Genomic DNA, 26028 nt, shown 5'->3' with positions numbered 1-26028 from the left:
TTGAGGGTGTATCTGAGGCCTCTGTGGCTGGAGCCTGGGCTCTGGGCTTCCCGTTCCTGAGTGAGGGTGTTTACAGCAGAGGCATCTGCTACTTTAAGGACCTGAACATGCCTTGGGTCTGGGGCAGCACACTGGTATGGGGGTGGGGAGGGGGCTGGAAGCGCTCACTCCACTTGCCAGGAATTGAGTGTCCCTGTTCATTAAACAGGGACCTGGCCTGAATATCACAGCCTCTTCTAGAACTCCTTGAAGTCTTGGGAAGGGGCAAGCCTCCTTGGGTTTGAAGGCTGCCTGGCTGTGCCATCTGCTTAAAAAGGTTAGAGGAGGGACCAGAGAGCCACTTCCCCCTGGGGATGCAAACCTGCGGCTGGAGAAACACCCAGAGAGGAGGGAGAGAAACGAGTCATTCCAGGACCTTCTGAGAAAGGTATGGGTGTGGCAGGTATAGATACAGGGAAAAGAAAAATGTTCATTCTCGCCACCCTCTGTCACTGGTAAGAAGACATCTTCATGTGCTATGAAGTATCTGGGAAAGAAACCCAAAGAGCTCCAAGTCATGCTGGATTGCTGCAGCCCCAGGAGGCTCCCCAGAATGGAAGGAGCTGCAGTCCATCTCAAAAAGATGAGGAAAGGGAACGGCAAAGTAACCCAGAGGAAATCTTATTCAAGAAAGGGAAAGTGTTATCTGCTTAATGCAACTCTGTGTTAAATCAACAAAGAAAACATTGACTCTTTAAGGTCTTTGAGAATTTTGAAGTATCTAGTTTTGAGAGTTCCTGGTGTCCTATAATTTCTGTCTCGTAGGGAAATCTCTTGGGGCATCCATAGGTAGTTATTTGAGCTGCAAAAGGTGGGGTGTGAGAATAATGGGAGACACCCTTGGCCTACAGAGCTCTTTCCAGCCCCAGAGCCTTGGTTTGGGTCTCGATCCCTTTAGGGCACAGGCAGGTCCAAAGGGCTCCTTTCTATGGCAATGGAAATCAGGGAAAGGTGGGATGGGGCAGGTGACAGAGTAATAAGGTTTGGCTCTGTGTCTCCACCCAAATCTCATCTTGTAACTCCTATAATTCTTATATGTTATGGGTGGGACCTGGTGGGAGATAACTGAATCACAGGGGTGGGTCTTTCTCATGCTGTTCTCATGATAGTGAATGGGTCTCATGAGATCTGATTGTTTTAAAAATGGGAGTTTTTCTGCACAAGCCCTCCTTTGCCTGCTGCCATCCTTGTAAGATGTGACTTGCTGCTCCTTGCCTTCTGCCATGTTATGAGGACTCCCCAGCCATGTGGAACTTAAGTCCAATAAACCTCTTTATTTTGTAAACTTACCAGTCTCGGGTATGTCTTTATAAGCAGCATGAAAATGGACTAACACACTAAAATGGATATAAGGAGATTTGGGGAAGGAGGTTACTGGGGAAAGGAAAAGATGCTGAATATACCTGTGAGGTATTAATAGTTTAGCAACTTTTCTCTAGGTCATCTATGATAAAAGTGATATTTTTATGACCTCAGGGGTTACACATTCAATATTCTACCAGGGAATCAGGGAGCAGGAAGGAGGGCAGAAGAGTCTAACAGATCTGTCTGAATGTACAGCCATGAGATCCTTCCATAAAATGTCCAGGGCAAAACTTCCTCACAAGGTTAAAATGAAGAGTCGCAGTCTCGTGATAAATATTAGTTCCTTTTCACTTAAATAAAATACCAGATTCCACTTTCCTATCTCCTAAATCACCACTTAAAACTTTAAAAAATCGTTCCCAAATTGGAAACTCATCTTGGGGAAAAATCAAATAAAGTGTATACTAAAGAAAATGACAGTAAAAATTTTCATAATCTAAGACTGAGTTTGTGGTAAAAACTCTTCTCTCTGAGATCAGGAATAAGACATAAATGCCTGTTATTATTATGTCCAGGAAATACTGCACAGTGCAATAAGGCAAGAAAAAGAAATACATGGCATGAGAACTGGAAAGGAAAAAAGTAAAACTGTCATTATTTGTGGGTGACATGATGAGGTACATTGGAAATAAAAAAGCATCTACACTGAACTGAAATATTGTTATAAAAAAATCTACAAATTATTTGAACCTAATAAATAAATTTAGGAAAGTCACTGATGACAACTAGGTCAATAAAAATAAACTGTGTTTCCTTGTATCAGCAACAAAGAGAAAATTAAATTCATAAATACCATTTAAAATAGTACCAGAAATCAAATACCTAGAAGAAAATAAGCAAGAGCTCTAACAGAAAATTGTACTGAGAAAAATTAAAGAAGACCTAAATAGAGGGAGATACCATGCCTATGAAGACTCATTATTATATGTGTTGATTTTTCCCAAATTGATTTACAGATTCAAAGCAATCTCAATATAAATCCTAGCAAGTTTGTGTACATGTATGTGGCAACTGACAATCTGATTCTAAAATCTATATGGAAATGGAATGGGCCAAGAATAGTGTCGATGCTCTTTACAGAAGAAGTTCAAGTTGGAAAGTCTGGCTCTACTGGATATCAAGATTTTTATAAAGGTACAAACATTAAGCTAGTGTGGTACTGTACAAGAATAGACATATAAAGCAGTGAGACAGATGGGGTGCAGAAACATACCTGTGCATATAAGTACTTCGTTTCTGACAAAGGTGGCAGTGCTAAGCTATGGGAAAGTATTCTCAAAAAATGATGCTTGGTCAATAGATATCCATATGAAAAAAATGAGCTTGCTGTACCATTTTCAAAAATCAATTCTAAGTAGATTCTTTTAGAATATAGACAAAGATTTCCTAAATGGATACAAAAAGCATTTAACCATAAAAAGATTGACACACTGAACTCCATTAAAACGAAGCATTTCTGTTAATTAAAATGATACCAGAGACAGTAAAAGAGCAAACTACACAGTGGAAGATATTTGCAACACGTATAAGCAACAAAGAACTGATATCCAGAATATAGAGAACTATAAATCAAGAAGAAAAACAGAAAACCCAGTAGAAAAATAGGCAAGAAATTTGAAAACGTACTCTACTGAATGGCCAATAAATAGATGAGCTCTCATACCCTGCTTGTGGAATTACAGATGATTCAGCAATCTCACTCCTATTACATACTCAAAAGTAACACATGCATATGTGCACCAAAAGACATATACAAGCAGAATTATTTATAATCACTTCAAAATGGAAACAACACAAACATTGACTGAACAACTGCAGATTGGATAAAATGATGGACTATTAGATGCAACAGCAAAGATGAATTCTCACAAACATAATGCTGAAAGAGAAAAGCTGGTCACAAAAGAGAATACAGGAAATAATTCCATTTATATGAAGTTCAAAGCCAGACAAAACCAATCTATAGTGGTTAGAAGTTACGATGGTGGTATCCTTTTGGGAGGAGAGAGGAGTACATGGGAGGCTCCTGGAGGCTGTAATGTTCTACTTATTATTTTTTTAATAATTTTTTTTTGTTAATTGTCATTAAACTACCTGGGCTGGCATCAGACCCCTGAGCTCCAAGCAATCCTCCTGCCTTGACCTCCTAAAATGCTGGGATTATAGGTGTGAGCCACTACACCTGGCCATATTCTCTTTCTTGACTTAGATGTGTTCATTTTCTAATAGTTTCCTTGAATTAGATTTTTATAATTTGTATACTTTTCCCTATGCATGTCATAATTCAGAGATAAGTTTACAAAGTAAGATTATAAAAATCTAATTTCCAGTATGTGCACTACAGAAAAAAATCGCAGAATGCATAAGTCACACTACACGCTGAGACATGGACCAGTGTTCCTGCGTGTGTACACTGATGTATGCAACTGGTCTGTGGCTAGCACAATCTGCTGATTTTTGTGGCTTCCACATTTCCTCGCTTGGATCAGTTCTGGCCTCAGAAAGCCAGCAAGAGCCGAGGGTCTTGTGATTTCTACAAAGGGTCCTGAGCATCACAGCTCAGCAGCATGGGAAACCTCTGCCAAGGTAACTGGGTGCCATAAAACATGACTTCAGACTCTATCCCTCCCTGGTTCTCCCAGCAGGTGGGGAATGGGCACTGACTCAACACAGCTGATAAAGAGTTCTTCCTTGTCCTGGCCCCTTGTGGTTCAGATTCCATGCGCAGGAGAATAGGTGACTGTCACTACAGAGGCGATAGAAGCAATACAGGAGGCAGCTGTGCTGCCCCAGGCCTTGCTGCCCTCCCTGCTCCTGGACCCATGGACAACTCAGTGCCACTTCTGTGTAGCTGTTCTAGGGCCCCACCCCTGCTTGCATCAGATAGCTTGGGTAGTATCCAGGGAGAAGCCTGCTGGATGGTCTTCTTATGTACAGCTTGACCTTGCACAGGGCACCTATCAGGGCATCCATTTCTCTCTCTCTAAAATGAAAGTGTTCATACCCTCTTCTCTTCTTCCCATAGACAAAACTGAGGTTAAATGAAGCACTGCATGTTAGCAGACAAAATATCACGATTGCTGCTATGTGGAGTGAGGTGAGGAGAGCAGAGCATAAAGAGCCATGGCCATCCCTCTGCGTGGATGGACGGTGCAGAGACACCCCCTTCACTGAACACTACCCGAATCCAGCCGTGGAAACAGGAGTTGTGCCTGCATTGTGCTGATGCCAAACACTAACGGCTGTGGTGGAACAGTGAGCTCACACCTGCACTGTGAGTGGCTGACTCCCACGTGCACAATACAGCTGCAGGCTTGCTCCCATGAGCTCACTCCTGGCACCTCTCTGGCTGCGCCACTTCCAACTTCTCCCAAACCCCTCCTCTTGATTTCCAGCTCCCCTTTCTCCTAAACTAGGGTTTCATCAGGAACAAGAAAGGCCTTCTTAAGCTAACCTGGCAGTGTCTGGGAGGCCTGGAGGCTCTTGCCCTCTGCAATAAATGGCTCTTAGGTAACACTGCCGCTCAGCCTGAGGAGCTGGCATCAGTTCCAAGGTGCAGACAGAAAGTGTCATTTCCAAAGTACTGGGAAGTGTTGGTGCTGGTTTGAAGTTGTCAGGGCTGCTGGGAAATATTTCTGCTGCTTATTCAGGATGAAGGAAAAGGCAAAGAACCAAGCAGAGGGGGAAACTAATTAGACGCAGGACTTGATCCAGGAACACCCTCCTCTGTCCCCTTCTCAAGTGCCGCAGCCAGGAAGAGGCATCACTCAGATCTACTACTGACAATGTCCCCAACTGCAAGTGCTCTGGCCAACCGCTGCATCTCCCCTGAAGCCACACTTCCTGGAGCTTGCCTCCTGGGTGCTAATGCAGGCCAGGTCCTGCAAGATATGAGGATCCTCCAGGAGGCAACTTTGGCTCTGGCTTGAGGACTTCCCGTCAGTGAACCTTAAAACTGGGCTGCAGGTGGGAGCCCTTGTGCAGGCCTGTCCTCCTAGCTGGTGGGGGTGCTGAGGTAGGAGGATCCACCTAAGCCCAGGGGTTTGAGACCAGGTTGGGCAACATGAGACCCTGTCTCAAAAAAACAAAACTAAACAAGAAAACCTGGGCCATAGCCTGAGACTCTCCCTACCCGGCCCTCCTTCCTTCCCAGATTCCTTCACAAGGGCCAGACTTGTGTCGAGGTCTGAAGGATCTGCCTTCTGCTGCTCTCTCCCCTTTCATCCTTCACAGGCATCTTCCTCCACATGCTTCTCAGCAACTAGTCCCATCTCAGCATCTGCTTCTTTGCAGATCTGAACTGACGCAAGTGGGACAAGAGTGGGTGTGAGAAAAGAGGCAGAAAGATGGAGTTTGGGGAGTGGCTCACTCACAACCTAGGGGGCAAAGGCAATGCTCTTCTGGGTGGTACGTGGGCAGGGACAGGCCTGGGTACAAAGCTGGGCTCAGTTGCTCAAAGACTCGCCGGTAGTGACCTGGGAAGAAGCCCCTGAGTCACTTTGTGATGATGCCAGCACTGGAAAGCCCTGGGAAGCACATTGTCTACAAGGGCTGGTTGCTGTAAGGTGAAGGAAGCCCCGGGCCTGCCCTTGTTCCCTCCCCTCATCCTTCACAGGCCTTCCCCCAACACATCTCTTGCACATTAATCCTGCTTGGGTCCACTTGTCGGAGCACCTGAAATAACCCACCACATCCTCCATGATAAACACAGAACAACAGAGAGAGAAGCACAGTGTGGTTTCAGGGTTGGTTCTCTAGGTCTATTGTGTCTAGAGAGTGTGTTCTGAGACCCCGGGGGATACCAGGCAGGCTAAGCCCCCATGGGCAGGAGGCATGTTGGGAAGCAGAAAAGACTATGTGCTTGGGTGCTGGGGAAGAGAATCCAGGTGTCCTTACCCAGACAGGACAGTGGCCTGCGCTACCTGTGAGCTGAGGAGAGGATGTGCAGCCCAGAACTGCCCTATCCTCTGGAAGGCTGCAGGTAGTACTGTCCTTCAAGGCAGGCTCATGAATGCAGCACACACTTTAGCGGAGGGAAATCAATCCCACAGTACAGCTCTCTCTCATACAGCTAGAGGCCAGCTAGTGAGTTTAATGATGTGTATTTCAGGGTCCCAATGAGTCAGGTAGCTAGGCAGGAAAAAGTGAAAGGTTTTCTCTTGGAACAAACTAACCTGTTCTAAGAGTAAAGAGTAAGACTGGAGTAAGGCGGAGGACCTGGCTGTGAGCGTAAAGGAGACTCTGAGAGGTCCGCAGGGACACGGGATCTGCCAGCAGCTGCTGGTCTCACTGCTGGGACCACGTGAGGCACAACTGCCAGCAGGACATGTGAGCGGGCACCCCAAAGCTAGGGCCTGGGTCTGCCAGGGTCTACCACAAGTGCCACTCAGGCAGGTACTCAGGGTAACTGCACCCAAAACTATGAGATCTTTATAGCTGACACAGCCATATCACACACCACCAAGCGGATGGTGACCTGCTGTGCAGCGTGACTGGCTTAACCCAGGACTCTGATGACAAGTCAGAAGCTGCCCACCTAACCTGGGGTTCATGGGGATTGGAAATCCCAGAATTTCCCAGGCAGCCTTCCAGAGCAGGCCTGCTTAGAAAAGGCTGGAATCAGCACTCCCTGCAGCTTCCTGATGTGGAGAGAAAGGCAGGTTCCATGAAGGCGTAGCACAGGCTTTGGAATTTGCCACAACTGGGGCAGCAGCCAGGTTCTGCCCTTGACCTCTGTGGACCTGGCAGGTGAGCCTCTTCAGACTCTTCAGTCTTGGTTTTTATTTATTTATTTACTTATTTATTTTTGTGAGACAGAGTCTCACTCTGTTGCCCAGGCTAGAGTGCAGTGGCACGATCTCGGCTCACCACAACCTCCGTCTCCCAGGTTCAAGTGATTCTCCTGCCTCAGCTTCCCAAGTACCTGGGATTACAGGCAGGTGCCACCATGCTCAGCTAGTTTTTTTTGTATTTTTAGTAGAGATGAGGTTTCACTATGTTGGCCAGGCTGGTCTCGAATTCCTGACCTCGTGATCCACCTGCCTTGCCTCCCAAAGTGCTGGGATTACAGGCGTGAGCCACTGCGCCTGGCCTGCTTTTATTTTTTATTCTGTAAAATTGTGAAAATAATAAAACCTCTCAGACTCTCACTGGTTTTACTTTTAGTTTTTATTGTGAATATCCTCTTGAATGGTTTTAGACTAGAAAGAACCTGGGTAAGCCCCTTGCCTGATGTCTGAGGGCACTCAGAAGGTGGTAGTTCCCGTCATGATTATGGTACATGGATAATAAAGTCTAGATGTCATGCAAGATTGCCTTGCAATCGAATGCAGCTTCCACAAGTTTGTCTGACATGTTTAATGCTCTTCATGGTTATCGCTGTGCTTCACTATCCAGCAAGAAATGGTAAGAAACTGATATAAGTGACTGTAATTACCACTACACTTAAGAGTTAAGCCGCATTTTTACAGCTTCTCTTTTCTCTACATTAGCTCTTCAGAATTCATAATTATCCACGGAGACAGTTTCCCTGATGCCGTATGTGACTATCATCATAATCCTACAGCAAATGAAAACACAAAGTTGGAAAGAAATTTGACTCCCCAGTAGCCACGCTCCCTCCCTTCCTAAAGGGCTAAATCAGGCCCTGTGCCTTCCCTTCATCAAGCATTATTTGCTGGTAGTGGACTAGGCACTGTGTGTACTGAAATGAAAACAACAAGATGGTTACCTCAAAAGCATCAGCCCATTGGAGGAAGTCAACAAGTAAACCCACGACTGAAAGGCACGGTGCTAAGAGCTGACATAGAGCAGACGGGCATGGCACAGGGCCACGGGGAAGCCACACCTGACCCAGCTTTGGTGGTGCCTGTGAGGGGTGTGGAATGGTTTCCCAGAGAAATACCTAGCTGAGAGTGGAGGGAGAAGCAGAGGTTACCTAGATGGGTGGGCAGGAGGTTCTGGGAAAGAGGGATGTTCTAGAAGCAGGAAATGGCATGAGCATACAGGGACACGTTGTACGCGGGAGCTTGAAGTAATCTGGTACAGACAGCATGCAGGGTGCCGGGGCAGGAGGACAGGATGGGTCTGTAAGGCAGGCAGGGCAGCCTTGCTGCTGAGGAGTGCCCAGTCCCTTCCACTGGCACATGGGCTTCTGTTGGCAGCATTGGCGTTTATTCAGCTCTGTGGTCCCAGGGCCTAGAACTATACTGGCATGCAGCAGGTACTCTCTATACATTGGCTAAAAGAATGAACATTTTTAAGTTTATTCCAATATCTGGTTCTGACAAGATGGTAGACTGAATTGATGTGGACCTCCTTCCCAACACAAACATACAGAAATGATAGATTAAATATACAAAAAGAATAATTTAAATATATTATTGAGTACAGAAGAATAATGGGGAAATTCCCAGACTCATGAAGTGAAAAAAAAAATTAAGTCGCAGCTGTAATTTTTCCATGGCAACTGGGGCTGGGAGTATGAGTTTGATACAGTTACAGGAGGTAAGATTTGAATGCATGCAGGAGGCAGAAGACCTGTGCATGGGAACTGGAACTGAGATCCCCACATAAAGCCAGGATCCTGGGGGCTGTTGGTCTTTGAACAAAGAACCAGGAAGACCTTGCTGACAGAGCAGAAGAATGTCTGTATATGGCACAGACCAGAGGCATCTCCTATGAGAAATGGAGATGCCAAGCCCACAAGGCATGTGGGTGTGGAGTCTGAATGTGGACTACCCAGGAGGTGGGACTCCTAAGCCAAGGAGTTAACACCCAAACTGCAGGACCATGAACCTCCCCAGGTCTTGGCAGAACATATGCAAACGTGATGAGGTAACATATCCACAACCCACAGTATGTGGAACTCCCACTAAACACAATCCCTACTTAAGATAATCTTTTTGAGATGGAGTTGTGGAGTGCAGTAGCTTGATCCTGGCTCACTGCAACCTCTGCCTCCCAGGCTCAAGTGACTCTCCTGCCTCAGTCTCCTGGGTAGCTGGTCTTACAGGTGTGTGTCATCACACCCAGCTAATTTGTCTATTTTTAGTAGAGACGGGGTTTCACCATGTGGGCCAGGCTGGTCGCAAACTCCTGACCTCAGGTGATCCACCCACTTCAGCCTCCCAAAGTGCTGGGATTACAAGTGTGAGCCACTGTGCACAGCTTTAAATGATCTTATGACAAAAAACAAACTGCAAGAGAAAATGAACCACATAAGGGTGAGTCAACAGACACAAGAAATAAGAGAACTGGCATTCTTGGAACCAGAACTAAAAATCTCCAAACAACTGGAAACAGGCTATAAAATAAATACAATCAAAACAATTAGGGAGATAAAAGAAAGAATAGAAATTATAATGGAAGACTAAGACACCAAAAAATTAATTAATTAATAGACTGATTTTCAAAAGCACAAACAGAACCCTCTAAAAATTAAATATATATAAAAAAAACAAACAAACAAAAAAAAAAGAAAATTACATATAAAAACCAAACATTAGGCCAGGCACAGTCGCTCATGCCTGTAATCGCAGCACTTTGGAAGGCTGAGTTGGGCAGATCACCTGAGCTCAGGAGTTCGAGACCAGCCTGGCCAACATGGCGAAATCCCGTCTCTACAAAAAATACAAAAAAAATTAGCTGGGTGTGGTGGTGCATGCCTATAATCCCAGCTACTTGGGAGGCTGAGGCAGGAGAATCACTTGAACCCAGGAGGAGTAGGTTGCAGTGAGCTGAGCTCATGCCATTGCACTCCAGCCTGGGCAACAGAGTGAGACTCCACCTCAAAAAATAAATAAGTAAATAAATAAAATTAAATTAAAACATTCGTATCGGGAAGGGTTATTAAACAGGAGATAGTACACTGCTACGAGGAGAAGAAAGTGACAGACACTTCTGAGGAAGCTTCCTACAACGCAACACTAACAGATACGGAAACAGAAAAAGAGAGGAAAGATGAAATAAGATAGTGGGTTTCTAGCAAGTTCCAGAAGGAGAGATTAGAGAGAACCAAAGAGATTCAAAGATAATAGATAAAAATTTCTAAATGAGAACTATATTGAGTCCTAAACAATACAACTAAAAATGAATCCACTCAGACATAATGTAGTAAAACTGCAGAACACCAAAGATAAAAATAAGGTCTAAAAAGCAACCAGAAGGAAAAGATACACACGCTCACTCACGGTGCAGAGAGGGTAGCCCCGAGACCAACAAGCTAACAACAAGAAAAATAGCTTGCAAAGCAGCTCCACAGTCCTGGCAGTAAGAAGGAGGGTAGCAGTGGGGATCGAGAGAAAGGAGCCTTCTGGACAAAGCCCCTTGTCTGTGAAGGTCACCACCAACCACAGAGCAACTCCAAAGTCAAACACATTCACCTTCCTCATCATCACTGTCACAGCACTTGATTCCTACTACTGCCAAGGTGCACGCCATCCCACAGGGTACTGGAGTGTGCTTTGCTACTTACACAAACCCTGAGGTCATGCACTGGGTCTAATATATCTTTGCCTCTCCCACGTAACCCACTGTACAGAACAGGGGCTTCATAAATGTGTAACTGAATTCTCACAAATCACTTATTCACTCTTGAAGGCCTTCTTCCTTGTCCTGTAACAAGAGACCTCCAAACTTCAATTTGACAACGGCTCTCAATCACTCCATGATTAACTGGATTTAGAATTAAAGACAGGTAATGTTTTCTGCAAGAGAGAAAAAAAAAGAAGGTGGCCCTTGGGTCTACAGGTGGTGAATGGTGGTATCTGCCAGGGGGCTCAGGTGAGACCTCACACCTCTTAGAGGCAGATTGGAACAGCTTTTGGGAGGCTGATAAAATAATTCAAGGTGGAAAGCTTTACTAGTTGAACACAAGACACAATAGGACAGCTTCTTGCTTTCTTCTAATGACCTCAGAGCTTTAAGAATGTTAACCTGAGACTGTGCCTCTAGCCTTAGAGAAGTCAGGTTCAAGTCACATCAGAGATGAACCCCAGAGGCAGACATTAGCCCCTTTATATGAAAGGAGAACAGGATGACATAGAGCCAAGAATCAAAGCTATCAGGCACCACCCATGGATCCGAGGTCCACCTCCTTTTTCTCTGTTGCAGAAAACTTTACCTGCTTTTGTTATTGAATCCAGTTAACCAAGGACTAAGAGAATCCAGAAAATATAAAAATGGAGTGCCCATTTTCCAGGCCATTCCATTTGAAAGCAAAGACTATTTGGGAGAACTATCCAACAGCCTCAGCACTTATTCAGAACAATTTTGCTAACGGATTGAATATGGCAAACAGAGATGAATGCTAAAATGATTATAAATTGTACTGAAGGGAATATCCAAAAGGGAAAAGCAGTAATTTCAATAATCAGTTGTATCAAACTAATATTCAAGCTAGCTTTTTCATCTGTAGAATTTCCTCTCTCTGCTGGTGTTGCCTTCACGTTACTTGGCCTGAGACAAGGGTCTGGGCTGAATATCTTCATTTCCTAAATGCCACTATCACACCAATATTTGGATTCAGGTGTTTTAGGGAAAATGACCATAAATGGAAACAGAGAACACAGGCAGGGAAGGGTCTGGGGGAGAAGAGAAGCCATAGTCAGGATTGTGGGGTCCTCCATGCTTCACAACTCATAAGTGAGGAGAGGAGTCTGCCTTTTTTTCCTTCTTCTTCTTCTTCTTATTCTTTTTTTTTTTTTAATACTTCTGGATTTTGTTTTTGTTTTTGTTTTTTGTTTTTGAGATAGAGTCTCACTCTATCACCCAGGCTGGAGTGCAATGGTGCGATCTCAGCTCACTGCAACCTCCGCCTCCTGGGCTCAAGCGATTCTCCTGCCTCAGCCTCCCAAGTAGCTGGGATCACAGGTGCCTGCCACCATGCCCAGCTAATTTTTGTATTTTTAGTAGAGATGCGGTTTCACCATATTAGCCAGGCTGGTATCGAACTTCTTACCTCAGGTAATCTGCCCACCTCGGCCTCCCAAAGTGCTGGGATTACAGGCGTGAGCCACTGCGCCCGGCAGGAGTCTGCCTTTGATAGTGTCATACACAACAGAAGGTTGTGAATGGCAGGTACACCAGCCTCTTCCCTCAGCAGTACGCTGTTAGCTGCAGACTTTCTGGGAAAATGGAAGTCATGAGCTAGTTTTTCTCTTTGGGAAGGAGAGGCATTCTATACGTGAGGCTGGTGATGACACACTTCAACATGACATCCCGCCTAGAGAGCCCCATGCAATCCTGCCAGAGAGGCATTATTAATTCCACTATTTTGAACAGATCAAGAAACTAGAGGCTCAGGCCAGACACAGTGGCTCACGCCTATAATCCCAGCACTTGGGGGGCCAGGGCAGGCAAATCACCTAGGTCAGGAGCTCAAGACCAGCCTAGCCAACATGGTGAAACTCTACTAAAAAATACAAAAATTAGCTAGGTGTGGTGGCGGGCACCTGTAATCCCAGCTATTTAGGAGGCTGAGGCAGGAGAATCATTTGAACCTGGGAGGCGGAGGTTGCAGTAAGCCAAGATTGCACAATTGCATTCTAGGCTGGATGACAAGAGCAAGACTCCGTCTCAAAAAAAAAAAAAAGAAAAAGAAAGAAACTAGAGGCTCAGAGAGGTTAGGAAAGTTGTCTAAGGATCGAGAATGAACCCTAAGACTGACTCTAATACAAGTAAGAGAGAACCAGAGAGAGCAGTCACTGAAGTGTTTGATCACCATACTTTTCTAGATCATGGCTCCTATCTGACTTCCTACACATATACTTTCTTTTATAGGTTTTTGGGAGCCAAAACTTATTCATATTTATAAACCCTAAGTTATCTTCTTACATTGCTTGGTCTGATAATATGCTAGGAGCTATGGATAGACCAAGACACACAGCTAGGCCAGGCATGGTGGCTCATATCTATAATCTCATAATCTCAGCACTTTGGAATGCTAAGGCAAGAGGATGGCTTGAGCTCAGGAGTTCAAGACCAGTCTAGGCAACATCACGAGACACTGTTTCTAATATATATATATATATATATATATATATATATATATAAAGAGCTAGGCTATTTTCTCTTCTCACAGTCAAAGACAATCTAAGTTGTTGCTACTGGATATGTGAACAGCTAAGACATAAACTTAAAGGACAGAGAGCTGGTGCCCTTCTCCCATTGAACAAAAACTCTGCAACCTTTTCCCAAAGAGCAGAGAGTCCAATCAGAATTGTTAAAGGATGTCTGGTCAATCCTTCCTATGATTAATTAGGGGTACACAATAGCTTACTATGGAGTTCTCCTAAAAATAAATTACAAAGAGTTATCATGTCTTGAAGGTACTCTCAATGGAGATGTGGTAATGACATCAGCCAGTAGCCTATCTTCTACCCGTAACAGTGCAAGAGGTCTTGACGTTTCTCTTCTGGAAGGTAATATACAGTTTTACTGGCACGCACCTGTTTGTTTCCCTCCACTGTATAAACAGCCTAGATATTTAGACAATAAGACCAGAGTACATTCTAGACTACATTCTCCTCAAGTCCAGGTTGGGACTGCTCTTGTCATTGACTGGGGTTTCTAAGTACCACTATGGGTCAACTGTTTTCCATCTATTCTTTCCTCAGAGTAAACATAATGTTGACTCTGCTTCTCACAGCTGTGGCAAGTTACCCCGAGTGAATTACTTTAGTTCCCTTGACCTTAGCTTCTGCAAACATGACAATAATAAAAGAACACACTCAGGGCTGTCATGAGGGTTAAGCGAGATAACAAATGTTAAGCCCTCAGTACTGTGCCTAACACACAGGAGATGCTCAGTGGTGGCTGCCATCATTACCATCACCATCATCATCAGGGCACATCCCCTGCGTTTCACTCACCACCACTTTCACTGTTTCACAAACAAAAATACAAGGTCAAGGAGGCAGTCTGTGGCTGGGTGCAGTGGCTCACATCTGTAATCCCAGCACTTTGGGAGGCTGAAGTGGGATGATCGCTTGAGCTGAGGAGTTCAAGACCAGCCTGGGCAACAGAGGGAGAACCTTGTCTCTGTTAAAATTTTAAAAAATTAGCTGGGTGTGGTGGCATGCACCTGTGTCCCAGGTACTTGGGAAACTGAGGTAGGAGTGTCACTTGAGCCCAGGAATTTCGGGCTGCAGTGAGCCATGATTCTACCATGCAATCCAGCCTAGGTGACAGAGCAAGACCCCGTCTCAGGGGAAAACAAAAATGAGGCAGTCTGTGATGTGGAAAGGAGGCACTATGAAATTATGCCAGGTGCCACCTTTTTAACAAGGCCACCAATTTAAATCTCTGTAAGCACCCAGAAATCTCCCAACTATTAATATAAAATTCACAAGGTAGACAATTACAACAAAACCCATAAACCTAAGTGTAGACAGATAGCAACTGGACAACTGCAACAAAGCCGAAGTCACACAGTGAACCAAACAAGCAGGCACAGGACTGGAGACTAAGAGTGGGGAGGGTCTGGGGGATGGCTGGAGCCTGGAAGAAGGTCTGCTTCAGAATCTGCTTCTATCACACCACAGCTGCTCCTCTACAACACTCCAACTTCTATACTCAGGGGCAAAGAGATCTTATAAGAGGACTATTTCTGCGGCGGCTATTTTCTAGTGCAGTAGTAAAAGGTGTCATTCCCTTCCTGAAAACCACCTAGCAATGGAAGCCCAGTGTCAGAAAGCCCGCAGGCACCACTGCTGCACACACAGGAAGTGACACTCTTTCCCACTGAGTGGCTTACTTGTTGCTGTCGCGGTACTCATAGATATGACATCCTTGAGGCAATCCGGTCTCATGGTCCAGAGTGAAAGCAAGCTTTAGCTGAACAGAGAGAGAAGAGAAAAATAAATTTTAGGCAGCATGTTCTATTTGCTCCAATAGCTGAAATGAAAAAATAAAATCAAGCAAAGTCACACTCCCTCAAGTCAATGTGTTGTGGAGAACCTGGGCCTGCCTTCTCTGGGAAGAGCCCACACCTTACAGGGACCTCATCATCAATGATGACTATCACCAGGACTCTACTTGGTCACTCAGCATACAATCAATACATTTATTAAGCACCTACCTTCTGCTAGACATGAGCTAGCAGACAGGGAAAGAACAGTGACAGCAGCCTGTTTCATGGGTCTTACCGTCTAGCAGAGAAGGCTGATGGCAATCAAATGGTCACACCAATGAATATGTATACATGTGTAGAACTTCAAATTAAAATAGGTTCTCTGAAGCAAGAAAAAATCCCCATTATTCTATAAAAGTAAAGAGCCTGACCTGGATAGAACAGGTAGAAGGGAAGGCTCCTCTGAATCAGGAGGAGCGGGGAGTGGAGAGGGTTCTCCTGGGCAGAGAGCACAGTGCGTACAGACGCCCTGGGGCAGGAGCTGCAGGAACTGCAGGATGGCTAGTGAAGTTAGGCCCTGATAGATCCAGGTACATGGTGGGTGACTCAGGGCAGGACCTTCTTGGCCACAATGGAATTTTTAATTTTTGGCCTTTACCTTAACAGCAAAGAAGAGAAAAAGAAGGAGTGGATGAGGTCATCAGAAATCTATTTCGGCAAGATCCCTCTGGCTACAGCGCCAACTGCAGACCACAGACCACAGAGCAGGAGCGACATCCTGTGGGACACAGCCACTACAGAGTCAGGGAGTGGCCGAGGGCTGGGACTAGAGGGAGAGAAATGGACAACTGGAGACACATTTTAGAAGTAGAATCAACAGAATATGCTGGTGGATTTGATGCTGGCAGTGGCAAGGAAAGAAAGAAAGAAATCAAGCTTTTGAATCCAAATCACCGGCCAGGTGGTGCTGAGAGAAAGACTGAATTTAAGGACTGATGAGTCAGAAATTTGACTCTGGACAGGTTAACTTTGAGACGCTCATTAGCTTTCTTCGGTTATGGAAGACCAGGAACAGGAGGGCTGGTAAGGCCTTGGTTTCTTTCTGGATTCCAGAGAGCAGTGCTCAGGTGAGTGCTGAACTCCCAACAGAGCTCAGGGAGGTGCAGCATGTCTTGCCAGAGCCAGCTGGTTATGACAGCTTTAATATTCCAAATGCAAGCCAATTACTATGTTTATTAATTCACTGGGTTTTTAAAGCACCAGGGAAATTTTAACTAAAATTAACTGCACATTAGGAGGATACATTATTATAAATTTTTTTTAACTACAAGGCTGTGAACACAACTAATGATCTGCATCATTAGATACTGGACGACTTTCCTCTTCCTTAGTGGGAAAGGAACTCATAGGAATGGTTTGTCCTCTCACTGACCCAGATGAAAATACAAAAGCAGAAACAAGCCCTTCTTGACCATCATGAAGCCAGAAACTTCAAGTTAAAGGCATGTTTTCCCTACGGAGCACCACTTGAATCTTCCCAGCCCTCTCCTTTGTGAAGTAAAAAATAATTTTAAAAGCATCTATTAGTTACAACCCTTTTCTCTTTACCTCTCTCTTTGCAGCTGAGGTCAGGTCTATATTCATTCTGCCCATTTTGAGTCTGCATTGCTTAGAAATTTTCATATCCTTTGACTCAGTGATTTAAGTTATGGATTTATAGTTTAGAAAAATTATCAGAAATGTAGGAAGAAAAGTTTTATTTGCAGAACGGTTCCCCCCAGTGTTATTTATTGCAAAGACTAAAAAGTCTAGCAATAGCAGAAGGTTAAACAAACCATCCTGTAGGCACACATGGAGTAGCAGGCAGTTGTTATGTTGCCTAGGAAGAATTTTTACTAACCCAGGAAAAATACATTGGACAGATGAGATAAAGCAGGATGTGCACGTGATTATACAGTGTACCATGAAGACTATGTAAAAAAGTTCAAAGACTTCCTAGAAGAAAGACTGAAGCCAGATGTGGTGGCTCATGCCTGTAATCGCAGCACTCTGGGAGGCTGAGGCAGTAGATTGCCTGAGCTCAGAGACCAGCCTGGGCAACATGGTAAAACCCCATCTCTACTAAAATACATAAAATTAGCTGATCCTGTAGTCCCAGCTACTCGGGAGGCTGAGACATGAGAATTGCTTGAACCTGAGGGGTGGAGGTTACAGTGAGCCAAGATTGTACCAATGCACTTCAGGCTGGGCAACAGAACGAGGCTCTTGTCTTAAAAAAAAAAAAAAAAAAAAGACTTGGAAGGAACATACCTAAATGGCAACAGTGGCTATCACTAGGTGAGAAGTTCCAGGTGATTACCTTTTTTGCATTTTCCAAATTCTTTATAAGCATACATTGCTTTGATAGAAGACTAATATGTTTTCCTCCTTATTTTAGGACTGCCAATTCTTTCTTACAGAATTCTAAGCCCTCCTGGGTTTCCTGTGTCTTTGGTCTCTGTTTTCTGGATGGCTGGTCTTAGCTGAGTGTCTTATGCCTGTCCTACTAGCCACTAGACCCAGGAAGTACAGTATGCAGCTTCTCAACTGTATCTAAGCATCCTTTTTGCTCCTATCCTTCTTGCTCCCAAGAGGGCACTGGGTGAGAGAGAACTTACCCACTGGGCTGGCACGAGCACGCAAAGGAGATGAGCCGGCAAGGCAGGCTACACGTAGGAGTGTGTGAACTTCATTTCACCAGAAAAGAGAAGCCATGGCAGGTTTCAGGGCAGAAAGACCAGCTCTGACGGTCAGGTAGAAAAGGGCTGAAGTGGGAGAGGGCGGGGAGAAAGGCCTTAGAGGCGGCTGTTGCAGTGGCCCAATGAGACGATAAGGATCTGGCCTACAGAGGTGCAGTGCAGATGAAGTGTTGGAGACAGCTAAGAGATAAGACTTGGAAATACATACACATCTATGTGCCAGTGACATCTGGAATCTGCCTCCCAGACCCCACTCAATGCTGTATCTCCCATGACCAGGTGAAAAACAAGTGATCAGACAGAAGCTGTAGTCCTTAGTCATGAAGGAACTGTGGGAAATCTAATTGCAGGGGGATCCTCAAAGTCAGGAAACTATGTACACAACAAGGCAAGTCAGTAGAAGTGGTGATGTGGTGGAGGAGAGAGAAGACTGGAACAGAAGACCAGTCATGTTTACTGAATGGAGGACTCATACTTATTACATGCCTACTCTATGTCTGTTCTCACACTGCTAATAAAGAAATACCTGAGACTGGGTAATTTATAAAGAAAAGAGATTTAATAGACTCACATTCCACATGGCTGGGGAGGCCTTGCAATCACGGCAGAAGGCAAAGGAGATGCAAAGGCAAGTCTTATGTGGTGAGAGGCAAGAGAGTTTGTGCAGGGGAACTCTGATTTATAAAACCATCAGATCTCGTGAGACGTATTCACTATCACGAGAACAGCACAGGGAAAACCCACCGCCATGATTCAATTACTTCCCACAGTCCTTCCCACGACATGTGGGGATTATTATAATTTAAGGTGAGATTTGGATGGGGACACAGAGCCAAACCATTATCACCTACCAAGTAAAGGCTTTCCTTTATCCTGACAACCACTTGAATTAGGTATTACTATTTCCTTTAAACAGATGAGGAACTTGAGGCTGAGAAAGGTTAAGTAGTTTGTGTGAACCACAATTAGAACTGGAATTTTAACCAAAATCCACATTCCTTTCACCTCACCAGCCTCACCAGCATTACAGGATTGGTGATGATCTGGATATAAAGTCGGTGAGAGAGGGAAGAGTCAACAATAACTTTCAGGACTCTCTGGCTCAGGCTGCAGTGCAGATGCTATTGCTGCTCACCCTGACAAGGAAGGACAAGAGGTTTGGGAGAAGAGTTGGAGTTCAGTTTGAGATTGCTGATTCTAACATACCTGAGAGGCGTCTAGCGGAGATGACCAGCAGGCTGCTGAATATACTGTTCTGAAGTTTACAAGCAAGATTGTAACGTGGAGGGATAAGAAGAGGGTCCTGGATAGAATCCTGAGAAATACCTGTATTGAAGAGTTGGACAACAGAAACTGGGGAGTGGCTATGGAGTTCTGAGTTCTGACATTAAGGAAGCCAAGGGGAGAACATGCTTAAGGAGGGAGCAGTCAGCAGCATTAAATCCTTCTAAAAGGTCAAGTAACAGAGGACATTCCCAAACAAGGACTCCTTTGGATCTACCAGAAAAGACCCTTGCAGGGAGTGCTGGGAGCAGAGATCAGGGGTGACAGGTTGAAAAGTGAGCAGAAAGCCAGGAAATGGCAATCATGAGTGAATACAACTCTTAGCAAATTAGTCAGTGCTAGGGAAGAGGCAAGATTCATGAAAGGGAATGGGACAGGATGAGGCTGTGGGAATGTACTGAAGGTGTGGAAGGGAGTGTATTTAAAGACAATGGAGACTTTTTCAAATGCTGACAGGAAGAAGGCACTATGATGGGATAGAAGACATAAGAGAGAAAGAGAGAACTGCAGATTCAAGGTCTCTGAGATGATGAGGGATTGGATCCAACACAAAAGTGGAACCCCTTTCTGCAGGAGGAAGGATGATGAGCAGGGATAACAGTGTGATCTGTGGATAGGCAGGGGGGATTTAGAATGTCCTAGTATGATTTTTTTGGTTATTTCCTGAGAATTAGGAGACAAATTATCTGCAAGGAATGGGGAGTATGATGGGGGAAGAAGTTTAAGGAAAGTGATGAAGGTTTAAGATTGCTCCTTTGGAGAACAGGAGAAACAGCTGACCTCGATGGAGCCATAAGGATTGCCAAGGAGGATTTGGATCCCCCTGAGGCCACAGGATCTGAAGTTACTGTAGCAAGCATCTGTCCCACTGCTGATTGTTTTCTAGCGAGCTAGACATTAGCATAAAGAAAGTTAGGTTGGTCCAAGCTGAGTATCTCCCAGGCAGGTTTAATGGGAGAATAAGGGGTAAGGGAGTGGAGATAGGATACAGCAGCATGTGGACCAGGAGACCTATGGGGGGACAGGAAGGGAATAAATGGGAACGAGGCTGATGGGAAGAAAACATTAGTGGCTCGGTGACAGATGTCTTGAATGGAGCTAATATTTATTGAGCACGTCCTCTGTCCTAAGCATCTCTCACGCTGGTCTTATTTAATCCACGCAACAGCCCTGCAAGGTTGGTTCCTACCTCTGTTTTACAGGGGAGTTTATTAAATATTTGGCCCAAAGGCAGAGCTGAAGTGTGGTCCATGTTGCTAACCACTGGGTGTAGTGTCTGAGAGGTCAAGGAGAGGAGTGTGGGAGTCACTGGGTAAGGGAGTTGAAGTGGCTGAGGCATGGTCAGAGAGCAGGTCGTGTGTCTGACCTTGGAGATAGCTGGTCAAAAACAAAATCCAAAAAGAAAAGCAAGGAATGGAGAGTCAAGGGTCTGGGTAGGGATGAGTGGGGGATCCTTCATGAGGACTGAAATTCACCCAGGAGGATGGTATGCTGTTTCCACAAAGTATGTCCCCACCACTATGCAGGTGTGTGTACGTGCTCACCATGTGCAAGGTTCAATACATGAATGAATGGGTCCATCTGGTTCCTGTAGCAGACATGGATGCATATCTAGCAGGCATTTCCTCCTTGCTAAGGATGCCCTAGTTTCACTCAGCTATTCACTCCCCTGCCCTGCTCCCCAGTATAGAGGGTCCAAGGGGAAGAAGACCCAGCCTCTAGCTCCAGGGCTGGACCTGACGGCTCTGAGGTAAGAAACCCAAACCAATCAGGGCATGGCATTTCCTGGCCCTAGAAACTGGTTCAGGAATGGATGTGTGATCCAACCAAGGCTGATGAGGTATGAGGGGATGCTTGTTGAGTGCTTCTGGGCACACAGGCCAGAACTGCAACCAGCTTGCCACCATCCTGAGAAGACAGCCAACTCATGGAGGATACAGACTCAAAAGACTGACAAAGTCGACAGCCAGTGCCTTGGTGGAGGCAGTCCTGGTCCCTGCCACCTTTGGGACCTCTACTGCCTTTGTGTAATTTGTGCTCACATTTCTCCTAAGGACACTGACACACAGTGTATGTCCCCACTCCCTTGGCTCTGCTGTCCTAATCCGCTCTCTAGTTGTTATCTTCCTGAAACATAAACCTGGTGATGCTTCCCTCTATAGTACCTCTGATGGCTTCCTGCTGCTGGAGATATAAAAGTGAATTTAATGCAGCCCAGGGTCTCTGGAGGGTGGTTGTTCACATGAACAAATATGGACTGTAACAGAGCAATGGAAAAAGGTGGGCCTGTGCGCAGGAGGGTGTGCCAGCCAGGGAGGCCCTCAGGCGGACAACAAGAGTCTTACAGGACAGGGAAGGGCCACTCTCTGGCTCCAAAGAGCTCCGTGAACTCCCCCTACGTGGTCCACCTCCCTGAGGAGTTCGGAGCAGGCCATGCTCCCTCAGGCCTCTGTGCCCTTTCTCATGCTCCACTGGGTTCCAGGGGAGCCCTTCCTGCCTGTCCCTCCTCTGCACAAGTGGCCTTGATCTTTTGTTTTTCCCTTTGCTGGGATGCTGGAGGCAGAGCCTTTTCCCCCAGAGTCCAAGGGTGGCTTCACTAGGTCTCCTGGGCACTCAGTGTCCTTATCACTGTCACAGTAGATGTCCAATGTTATCCCTTCGAAAGAATATCTCCTTTCTCTCCAGTAAATAAATTTTGCCTCACATCTGCCCTCTGCTCAGTAATTGTCACCAGATGACAAGCTGTGGCTCAGATGCTCTCAGTGTTCAGGTGTTGCCATCTCATCAGCACTCTGAAGAGGCACAAGCTCCTTCCCTCCACGTGCTCACTGGATACTTTCTATGTATCAGGCACCGCAAGCAACCAGGCAGCAGAATCACTGCCTGCAGAGACCAACCCACAGAGCAGCTCAGCTTGGGAAGTCAGCCTGCAAGAATGGCAGCCACTCAGACTTCACAAGGTCTTTCTCCAGAGGCAGCTGCCATGTCAAGTGAGATGGTGATGCTTCCCTCTATAGTACCTCACCACTACCCAATCCTTTCCCCAGGAATAGGCTTCCCTAGGTGGACAGTTTCCAACTGCACAATGGTCCTGGTATTGGGTGAAGAGGGAAGGAAGTGAAGGACCCAGGAGGCAGTAACAAGGCTGCTCTGTCAGCTTTCACCAGCAGAGGGAAGAAGACTTCAAATGGGTTCAGTTAGAGGCAAGGCTTTCATCCCAACAAGGACAGGTCAGTCTCCCTAGGGCAGAAAATGGAAGACCCTTCTCCTTCAGGGGCTCAGGCTGAGGTCACACAGGAGGGCAGGCTCCAGACAGCCAGAGCATGAGAATGAGACTTCCACTGGGACCCCTTTGGACCTAGGCCTCTTGCTGTAGGGTGGGGTCCCAGGGAATCATGTGGGTGAGCTCTAGAAGCCTGGATGAATTGAAGGGACGAGGACCCTTGGGAAAAGAGAATCTTTCCCCAGACTCTGTGGAAACATGGGATGCAGACCCTGGTGGGGTTGTTGGGCCTTTAAGAGGCCCTCCTTCAGCCCTTCTGAGCCCTCTGGGTGGGATGGCAATGGAGACAGCAAGGCCATCGTCCCAGCAGGCGGCAACAGGTGAGCAACAAGAATGAGTGACTGAGGACTATGTATAGCTTCCTCAGGCTTCTCAGATTATTGCTGCTTGGGGATGGCACTTCAGGGAGGACTTAGGGGTAGAAAGAATGTCCTAGGTAAGCAGGAGGAAGGGTGCCCACTGAGTCATTTAATGTAACTATTAAAAGGCAGGTGACCTTATTTTGAATCCCAGTCTGGTGAAGCCAGCGGGCCAGGCTACATTCAGAAGAGCGGTGAGACAAGACAGAAAAGTATGGCCAGGCAAGCATGCCAGAGGTCCCTCTGGGCTACTGAGCAGGTACGTCTTTGGCTGGCCCAGACACACGGGCAGCTTTGTCCAACAGCCACACTTGGAGAATGTCACGCAAGGGCCACTAGGCACTAAATTCCATCAGTTAGGGAAAACACCACATCAGAGGTTTTGAGGCTTTGGAAAACTTCTGGCATGACCTTGGAAGGGCAAAAAATAAGTTATAAAATTTAAGAGTTCCCTGTTTTGTCCACAGTACCTCCAAGAAGACCTCTCATGGGCAACCAGGTCACCCTCTGGTCATCTCCCGGAAGGTACTTACAGCCCCAGCAGGACACAGTCATTCAGTTTTCTCTTCAGGCTACTCCATGAATGAGCAGGGAACCTAGGATGCTAGCTCAGGGCTCCCCTCACAGGCGCGTAATGAGGGAGGTCACTGGTAAAAGTACACTGTGAGTTCTTTGGCCAGTTCAAACCAACATGAGTTCTCCAGGAGGCCTGTGAATTTCCTTCAATCTGCTAGTTATTAGGACTAAGGTTCAAATACAGGTCAAGGCCAGCCTGGGAAGCCTCCAGCCTCTCCACGGTTGACTCTTCCCCAGTCCACTGACTGGGTGTTGCAGGGTATCCAACTCTTCCTTAAGCTGAGAATGGCAAATCCTAGCACAGTTCAAACGTTTCAGGTATGCCATTTATGGCAGACTTTAAAAAATCAGAAAAGTTAATTCTACCTGCAGCCTCGGCTTTTAATAGAAAAATCTGCTTAGAAGAAAATCTCTACATTCTCAGAGATGATCTTGAGTTTTTCTTCTTTAGTGCTCATGTTTGGTTTGGATTTCCTAAGTATCATTTCTTTTTTTTCCATCTCCTTTTTGCTTTCTTTTATAAGACAAAGATGCTGTGGACTTTGCTTTAACTTGGTTAATAATGATTCTATGGCAATGTATTAAATTTCCTTCTCCTAAGTCCACTGAAGTCTTTTTGGACTTGGAGAGAGCTTTTTAAGAAAGAACTTGCTCATTCAGCAGGATTTTCCTCCCCACCCCAAGCTCTGATTCTGACCTGGAAAAAATAAGAGTGAGAAAGAGCAAGAGAATCCTGCAGTCCTGACGCTCAACTTCACAAACCACAAAAAAGAACCTTGCTCCAGTAACGTAATCATAGAGATTTCTGGCACCTTGGTCTTTCAAGAAAAATACATCCTTCTGCTGGCACAGGGACCCATCAAACTAAACCCTGTTCAGCATGGAGTTCCCGATTCATTAGTGTTGGAAAGTCTATAGCGAGGCTGGCCGCTCCCATTGGATGACGCCTCCCTGCAGTGCTGTCTGTAAACCCCACAGCTGTGTTTTCACTTAAAGCCACTTCTCCTAACTGAGCTGCACCTTGTTCCAGAGGCTTGTTCTGTTCTCATTAAGGTTAAAAATGACAGGACAAGGATTCTTCAATGCTGAGGTTTTACTTTCTGAGAAGAAAAAAACGTCTGTCTCTAGAGCTCTGGTCAACCCACAGGGAGGGCTGCTCTGTAGGAAGGAGCCAGTCCCAGGAGAAAAGGGCCTGGTGGTAGCTTTCATGCCCCCAGGTCAGGCCACCTTCTCTTCTGAGGGTGACTCCATTGCTCACCAGCAAGTCTATGGCAGGAGAGTTCTGCTCACCACTGTCCCACACAACCTGTATTACTGCGTGAGTCCAGCAGAGGAGAGCTCGTCCCTGGTCCCAGGGTCTCCTTTAGCAGAATGGGAGAGCCTTTACCTCAGCAGCTTCCTGATCAGGTCTTGCCCAGTTACTGGGCCATGTTCTTGCCTCTCACATGCCTGAGCAATATGCAACAGTGAATACAAAGTGTGACAAGCAAGTCTGTGTGTGTCACATGTAGCCAGCTGGAGAGAGAGTGCAGCCAATCTGCTCATCCTAATCAAAGCTGGAGCATTTCTGAGGGTTTTCATGGCCAAAGAGGGTGACTGTATTGGAACATCACCATATCAAACCATTTGTGCTCAGAGCTCAGGAGCCTCAGGCCAATTACTGTTCAGGGACTAGAGTTACCCAAAGCTGCCTCCACAGTAAAGTATCAGTGCTGACTGCAAGAACTGCATATCTCCCCTTCCAACACAGAGATAGTTGTGCATCTGGGAAAGACACTGTCTAGATTTCCCTGCATATAGAATATAATGATTCTGCTACCTATCTGTCTGCTTTCTAAAGCTTGTGGTCCTGCCCTCGGCAGTGGTCCTACCCATGCTGCAGACCTTGTAGAAGCCTCCCACTTTAGAGTGGCTGCTACACAGCTTCAATCACACACTCAGCAAAGGGAAGGGAAACAGAAGCAGCCCAAGTGACTGGCTCTCCACTCACTCAGAGATGTTCTACACTTTATCCTGGAATCAGATTAGGCTAGAAGAAAGTCATGTGTATAGATCATGTGAGCTTGGCTCTCTAGTGCCTGTCTTCCTCAAGGGTGGGTTAATATGTCCCTCTATTTTCACCAGATTTTGTCTTAAGAAATACCTTGTAATAAATCTCTTTCCTGGCTGGGTGTGGTGGCTCCTGCCTATAATCCCAGCATTATGGGAGGCCGAGGCAGGTGGATCATCTGAGGTCAGGAGTTTGAGACCAGCCTGGCCAACATGGTGAAACCTCGTCTCTACTAAAAATACAAAAATTAGCTGGGCGTGGTGGCAGGCACTTGTAATCCCAGCTACTGAGGAGGCCGAGGCAGGAAAATCACTTGAACCCAGGAGGCAGAGGTTGCAGTGAGCCAAGATTGCACCACTGCACTCCAGCCTGGGTGACAGAGTCTCAAACAAAACAAAACAACAACAAAAAAAACACAACTCTTTCCTCATTTGCCCAAAAACACTGTCCACTGTTGTAACACTGAATATTTCCAATGTCAA

At 45.8% G+C, this 26028-nt stretch overlaps 1 protein-coding gene across 1 annotated transcript in view; it reads right to left on the bottom strand.

Moving 5' to 3' along the window:
- DIS3L2 (DIS3 like 3'-5' exoribonuclease 2) overlaps positions 1 to 26028 on the bottom strand; it is a 386191-nt gene that overhangs the window by 22029 nt on the left and 338134 nt on the right. Inside the window, exon 14 of the mRNA XM_017516523.2 lies at positions 15161 to 15240. Within this exon, the coding sequence (XP_017372012.2) occupies positions 15161 to 15240 (80 nt within the window). The remainder of the gene's footprint in view (positions 1 to 15160; positions 15241 to 26028) is intronic.

This window comes from Cebus imitator, unplaced genomic scaffold, assembly GCF_001604975.1.
Source record: "Cebus imitator isolate Cc_AM_T3 unplaced genomic scaffold, Cebus_imitator-1.0 Scaffold592, whole genome shotgun sequence".
NCBI lineage: Eukaryota > Metazoa > Chordata > Mammalia > Primates > Cebidae > Cebus > Cebus imitator.
Note: the sequence above shows the minus strand (reverse complement) of the source record. Positions and strands in the feature narration are given on the sequence as shown.